We start from the raw sequence: 7,402 nt of genomic DNA on the forward strand, positions 1-7,402 counted from the left end.
CTCTAAGCATTTATAGTCAAGTTCTGCTCTGGATTGTTATGAATTTTTTTTTTACATGTCTGATATACAGTAAAAAAAAAAAAGAAAAGAAAAAAAGTCTGAACTAAGGTCTCTGAATTGTTAATGGTGGTGCAGTAACATTTGGTGGCCTGTAGAGGGCGTGAATTGATCAGAACAGCCATGTTTGCACTCAAGTCGTGTAAAAAAGCTGCAAATATCAGGGAATTTTAACATTTTATTTGATTTTAAATTAGGAGAATATAATTTTAACGAATATCATACTTCCTAGTAAAAATGTCATCTGTCAAAATGAATGTGTGAATTCTGAACAAGCCAGACAACAGTTTTTTTTTAGAAAAAAACAAACATTTAATTGTATCACCATATATAGATGTTGACAGTGCAATGAAAATAAAAAAATCATTTGCATGCATGTTGTGGTCTTGAGTGGGTGTGGCTTTCAGAGCTTCAGTTCGGACAGTCGTAAATGTGAATGGCTCTGTCATCACCGGCAGAGACGATTTTTGAGCCCGTGGGGTTGTATTTCACACTCCAAACCTGCACACACACACACACACATTATAATTGAACATTTTCAGCATCATTACTCCAGTCTTTAGTGTCACATGATCCTTCAGAAATCATTCTAATATGCCGATTTGCTGTTCAAGAAACATTTATTATTATCAGTGCTGATTAATATTTTGTGGAAACCATGATACTTTTTTTCAGGATTATTTGATGAAAAGAAAGTTCAAAAGAACGGCATTTATTTCAAAAAGTACTCTTTTGTAATATTTTAAATGCCACTTTTGATCCATTTATTGCACCTTGTTGAATAGAAGTACAAATTTCTTTAAAAAAATAAAATAAAAGATAAAATAAAATAAATAAATAAAGGGTTTTAAAAAGAAATAAAACCCTAAATTGGGTCACTGAACACAAACGTTTGAACGTTAGTGTAAATGAACGTTACGTAACGTCACTCACCTGGTCCTGATGATCAAAGAACGTGTTCACACATGATCTGCTGCTCGTGTCCCACACCTTCACGCTCTTATCAGACGAACTAAAAAAGCAACAAATAAGAGTTCAGAAACACACAAACTACATTCTGATTCCTAGTTTCCCTTCATTTGAGGTGCATCAGCTCTTGCCTGGACACAAAGTGCGTGTCGTCAGGTGAAAAGGCCACGTTCAGCACCCAGGACCCGTGACCGCTGAGTGTCCCGGCCAGGTTAGCGTGTTGCCTGTAAGACACACAAACAACAAGAACGTGAGATTCAGATGTGCTTGGAGGTGAAAGACGCACGTAAATCTGCTTGAATCCAAACGTACACGTCATAAATCTTGATATAGCCGTCGTCTGACGCGGTTACCAGCAGCTGAGAGTCTGGAGAAAAGGTCAGAGACCTGATAGGCATCGCATGACCTGGAAAAAGAGCACATCTTATTTGCATCCCACTTATTGGCTACTGTACCTTTAAGACTTCTGTATGTAAATGGTGTGGTATAATCAGTAATGAAGCAGTACAATACACACTACTGGTCACAAGTTTAAAATAATTAAGATGATTGATTAGAATGATTTCTGAAGGATCATGTGACACTGAAGACTGGAGTAATGATGCTGAAAATTCAGCTTTGATCACAGGAATAAATTACATTTTAAAGCGTTTTAAAATAGGAAAATTTATTTTGAATTGTTTTCATATTTTTACTGTATCAAATAAACGCAGCCTTGGTTAGCAGAAGAAACTTCTTTCAAAAACATTAAAATATCTCTATTCCTAACGACTGACTGGTAGTGTAAAAACTGAAGCACATCTAACATTCAACATTATTTCCAGCTGTACTTGTTGGAGCAAATGAAAGGGATGAGTGAGCGATGGAGCGATGCAGGAAGACGAAGAGGAAAAATGGAGTCGCGCAGTGACAGGAGCCGAGGTTTACGGCCCTTGAGGGACGGCCAGAGACGCAAACAGGTTTTTCCACCGCATTCACGTAACCCATAATCACTCTAAATGCATCTAGCAGACCAACGGACAGAACGTCTACAGAGCGGACACTGCTTTAATAGAGGAAACTAAAGACCGCTTGAATCATGTGGGAGAACATTTTCACCTTCCAGCGTGTGCAGGAGTTTCCCAGTCGCAATATCAAAGATATTAATGATTCCGTCTATTGCACCGCTGGCTAAGTGCTTTCCGTCTGGACTCTAGAGAGAGGGAGAGAGAGAGAGAGAGAGAGAGAGAGAGAGAGAGAGAGAGAGAGAGAGAGAGAGAGAGAGAGAGAGAGAGAGAGAGAGAGAGAGAGAGAGAGAGAGACACTTTTGAACAACTTTATCTTCAATCTTCAATCAATTATTTAGCCAACAAGAAAAATAAATAAACACCCATAAACTTTTTACAATCATTATCATCATATATAATTATACATAAATTTGTAAAATGCCATTGCAGTCAACATCGCAAATACAGTTATTTCTAGCCCACTTAAACGAGAGAGGTTGTGTGTGTGAGAGAGAGAGAGAGAGAGAGAGAGAGAGAGAAAGAAAGAGAGAGGGAGGTTGTGTGTGTGAGAGAGGTTGTGTGTGTGTGTGTGAGAGAGAGAGATAGAGGGGGAGGTTGTGTGTGAGAGAGAGACAGGGAGGTTGTGTGTGTGTGTGTGTGTGAGAGAGAGAGAGAGAGAGAGAGAGAGGGAGAGGGAGGGAGGTTGTGTGTGTGTGTGTGTGTGTGTGTGTGTGTGTGTGTGTGTGAGAGAGAGAGAGGGAGGTTGTGTGTGTGTGTGTGTGAGAGAGAGAGAGAGAGAGAGAGGGAGGTTGTGTGTGTGAGAGAGGGAGGTTGTGTGTGTGTGTGTGTGAGAGAGAGAGAGAGAGGGAGGTTGTGTGTGTGTGTGTGTGTGTGTGTGTGTGTGTGTGTGTGTGTGTGTGTGTGTGTGTGTGTGAGTGTGTGTGTGTGAGTGTGAGAGAGAAGGAGGAGAGAGGGAGGTTGTGAGAGAGAGGTTGTGTGTGTGTGAGAGAGAGAGGTTGTGTGTGTGTGAGAGAGAGAGGGTTGTGTGTGTGTGTGTGTGTGTGTGTGTGTGTGTGTGAGAGAGAGGGTTGTGTGTGTGTGTGAGAGAGAGAGGTTGTGTGTGTGAGAGAGAGGTTGTGTGTGTGTGTGAGAGAGAGGTTGTGTGTGTGAGAGAGAGAGGAGGAGAGAGAGGGAGGTTGTGTGTGTGTGAGAAAGAGAGAGAGAGGAGGAGAGAGAGAGAGGTTGTGTGTGAGAGAGAGGAGGAGAGAGGGAGGGTGTGTGTGTGTGTGTGTGTGTGTGAGAGAGAGGTTGTGTGTGTGAGAGAGAGAGGTTGTGTGTGAGAGAGAGAGAGGAGGAGAGAGAGGGAAGTTGTGTGTGAGAGAGAGAGAGGAGGAGAGAGGGAGGGTGTGTGTGTGTGTGTGTGTGTGTGAGTGTGAGAGAGAGAGAGAGAGAGAGAGAGAGATATTAGGGCCTGGAAAAACAGTATATTGTTTGAAAAATCAGCATATTTTTCAAATATTCACTTTAATGTGTCTTGTGAGTGAAATTTGGATTGTGTCATTTATGAAATCAGTTCCTTTTTGAACAGATCGCCAAAGTAAACTGTAAGACTGATACTTGTTTATATGTTTCCCAAAAAAATTCCATGATTATTTTTATTTCTTCTCTCATGGTTTGTAATTACTGGAAAATAATAGCAATTACACTCAATAATCAGTTTCTTGCTAACAAAATATGGAAATGAAACGCTCTAAATAAAAGTCTATGATCTTTTGTATGTTTGATGCATCAGTGCATATTATTCTGAAAAAAAAAAGTGATATACACTACCGTTCAAAAGTCACAGAAATATATTACATTTTAAAAATATATTAAATTATTATTTCAAATTGTAATAATATTTCACAATATTACTGTTTTTACTGTATTTTTGATCAAATGATTGCGGCGCAACACCACTGTGCACTGAATATTCCGTTTTTTGTTTCACAGAAATAAAACATTAGTGCCACTGACTTTAAATGCATTCAGATTATGGTGACCCATGCAGAATCATCTCAGACACTCAGAGATTCTTACATAGGCGATGCTCAGAATGAATTTCCCTCTGGTGTCCAGCGAGTACTCCTTTTTCCCGCTTTCCACGCCGAAGATGTTGACCTTCCCAAGATGGCTGCCAGTGGCGATGTATTTGGAGTCGGGAGAAAAGGCGACCGCCCAGGCGTCAACTGCAGACGGGAAAGAAAGAGTTCGTCGCACCAGTTTTATTATATACTATTAGAGTTTTTTGTATTTTCTGTGTTCATTTTAATTTGAAAGTTTCAATAAATTGTTGTGTTTGTCATTTTTTTGTTCTTTTTTTAAATATCACCTTTCAGGTAGAGTGAAATATAGCTGTTTGTGAATGTAAAATGTCCGACAATGTATGTGCGCGACAAATAAAGTTATTGTTTCCTAAAAGAAAGATTTGATTCTGAACTGCCGAAACGAGTCGTCAGTAATTCCAGTCTCACTTCAGTCTTACAGTTTGCATAATGCCAGCCTGGTTTTCATTGGCTGTCCGCGAACAGCGTCGTCTTTGACCCTCAAACACGAGTTGTAGCTGGAAGAGTTCGGATTGTGTTGTCGAAGTGACGAGAAGCTCACCTGGACCTGCGTCCATGGACTTGATCTGTTTACCGGTCTCCAGGTCCCAGAGTCGAATGTGAGCGTCGAGAGAGCTGGAGGCGGCAATCGCTCCGTTCTGACTGATGTCCACCGACACCACACCCAGCTGGTGACCCTCCAGCGTCCACTGCAGCTCCAGCTTTTCGTCCGACCTGCGAAACATCAGAAAAAGTGCCGTATGTTCAGAAACAAAGAAAAAATGTTGACACTTCAGTTGCACTTTGTTCATTGATTTACCATTTCCACACTTTTACCAGGTCGTCCAAAGAGCCGGTCACAATGGTTTCTGACCCGTCCTTCTCGCTGCGACCCCATGCCGCTGTCCAGATGGCATCTTCATGAGCTGCAGGGGCAAGAACACTGTGTGTATAATATAATACACATATGCTGCCTAGGTAGACAGCTCACTAGATTTGTGAGCTGTAACTCAGAACAGATAGCTATGTGCCTGTGTGTGTGGACTCACCATGCTCCTGCTTGAATAGTATACTGTACTAAAAACAGAACAATTCACATATTTATATCGCATACAATCATTATTCGGATGAACATACGATTAAGAAGACGTGTAAATATACTCACCTGCGTGCTCATAGTCTTCGTTTCAAAGTCTGTTTGTGGTGGAAAAGAGCTCCTGTGAGTTTATAAGCGCGTGTGTGATCCGTTTTATGAGTTATTCTGAGTTTACAAACTCACTTCATACACACGGATGCTAGCGTATCTTAGCTTATGACTTAATAAACTGCTTCTGTGAGCCTTCGACGTGTCCTGAAGAGGTATTAGTGCGTCCGCGATAAAGTCAGATGATCCTTAGGATTTGTTACATACATCAGAAGATGAATTAAAGCGCTTTGTTAACAATAATAAACACCCGCACTGATTCTGACTAGAGAGCCGCCATGACACCTGCGCGCGAAGCACCATGGGAACCACACGTCTGACTCCGCCCTCTCTGTGCCGTTCAAGTCATGTCGGAAAGATCGGCCACCACAAAGTCGTAATACCATGGTAAATACCAACCAATGGGACGCTCGGGATTTTCCTGATGCTGTTGAGGGTGTATCACTGAAAAACATGGCGGAATACCACAATACTTTCAGGTATTTAGCTGTCTATGGTATTTAGCAGTGACATTGTAAGGCTTTTTTTTTTTCTCTTTTCTTTTTTTTACATCTAAAATTCTTTAAATAAAAAACTAATACTATAATATTATGAATAGTATCAGTACAAATAACATATGGCAGTAATAAAATAATAGTACCAATATTTAAAATAAAAACAAAATAATATAATGTAATAATAAATTCATCTGTTATTTATAAACAAATCAATCAATAAATAAATGCTAACTATACTAAATATATACAATATTATCAAAACATAAATAAAACATGTACCAGTGATAGTAATAAAATAATAGAATGCCAATATTTAAAAATAATAATAATAATAATATAATAAAAATTGATTAATTTAAAATAAATAAATAAACTAAATAACAGGTGGGGATAGTAATAAAAAAAGTCAAATTATTTAAAATAAATAAAAAATAATGATAATATAATAAGACAATATATTTATTTATTATTTATAATACATTTAAATATGAATATAAAAACATGTATAACAATTATTTTATTTGCATGGCTAATAACTTTAAGTAAAACTGTCTATAGGCAATTTCTCTGTCAGATTGACCTCTTTCATTGCTTTGTATTCGGTTTCTGATGACAGGATATTCTAAAATGCATATTTGTTCTGTTTTTACGTCAACTCAAAAGCCGTTCCTTCTGCTGCTACTGTCCTGAGGCGCTAATAGTGAGTCACAAAAGAAAAGCAGAAGACATTTAAACACAGACTAACTCAGACGAGACTTCTCCCTCCGTACAAGATTACAGAACAGTCTTATCAAAGACCTCTCCTCTGTGTTAGAGAGTTAGCCAGACGGAAGTCCGTATGCCGTGTGGGATTTTAGCCCTTTTATGTCTGGAGTAGTGAGAGTTTCTCAGCTGATGCCCTTTGAGATGCAATGTGCCTCACAGAGGGAATTCAGCATCGACTGACCTAGATCTGACTGCGTTAGCGAGAGAGAGGGGAAGAATGTGCTGCTTTATGGCTTAGATGAATGAAATATGGTCTATTTTATGGCTGCTAACTGCTTATACAAGACTGCAGCACTTGAAAAATATACGAGTTTCCATAACATTCCCATGATGTTTAGAATTATTTATTACTGAGTTGAATGGCTATAGCAAAGAGAGGCTGATTGTATATTGTCACATTCCAGCATGACAAGAACTAGCCTTACAAAAGAGTACTGTACCACGGTACACAGTGATAGATGGTACTATATCATGTTACTGTTTGATTACCATATTCATATACCATGGTGTATACATAGTTGCCCAAGGTACAACAGGGATAAGAAAAATGTGCTTTTCACTCTTCCCATAGTGTATGATTGTATATCCGTTTGTATTGAAGTGAACATTGATGGAGCAACAGAGTTTGAGTACAAATAAATCATAAAAGTAGTAGTTGTTTTGTTTAGAAATCTTATAGACGTATGAGGTGGCAAGCCACACTGCATGGGGCAAAAGGCACACAAATACATATGTTTTTAATAATGTCTAAGTTCAAAACAATCGTTTTAGCAAAGTTTGTACTATTTTTCTGTTTATTTTGATAAAATAATACATTTTTGTTCAATAAATATACTGTAT

General features: G+C 38.8%; 1 protein-coding gene across 1 annotated transcript; it reads right to left on the minus strand.

Moving 5' to 3' along the window:
* Nucleotides 1–217: 217 nt before the first annotated feature.
* skic8 (SKI8 subunit of superkiller complex) lies at nt 218–5,624 on the minus strand. Its single transcript, XM_084397244.1, has 10 exons — nt 5,262–5,624; nt 5,146–5,173; nt 4,917–5,022; nt 4,659–4,831; nt 4,092–4,240; nt 2,125–2,218; nt 1,339–1,432; nt 1,158–1,250; nt 991–1,069; nt 218–558 (listed from the first exon to the last, which is right to left on the minus strand). The coding sequence occupies exons 1-10, from the start codon at nt 5,271–5,273 to the stop codon at nt 469–471; spliced, it is 918 nt and encodes a 305-aa protein (XP_084253370.1). The 5' UTR covers nt 5,274–5,624; the 3' UTR covers nt 218–468.
* Nucleotides 5,625–7,402: the final 1,778 nt, after the last annotated feature.

This window comes from Rutilus rutilus (assembly GCF_951802725.1).
Source record: "Rutilus rutilus genome assembly, chromosome: 23".
Lineage (NCBI taxonomy): Eukaryota > Metazoa > Chordata > Actinopteri > Cypriniformes > Leuciscidae > Rutilus > Rutilus rutilus.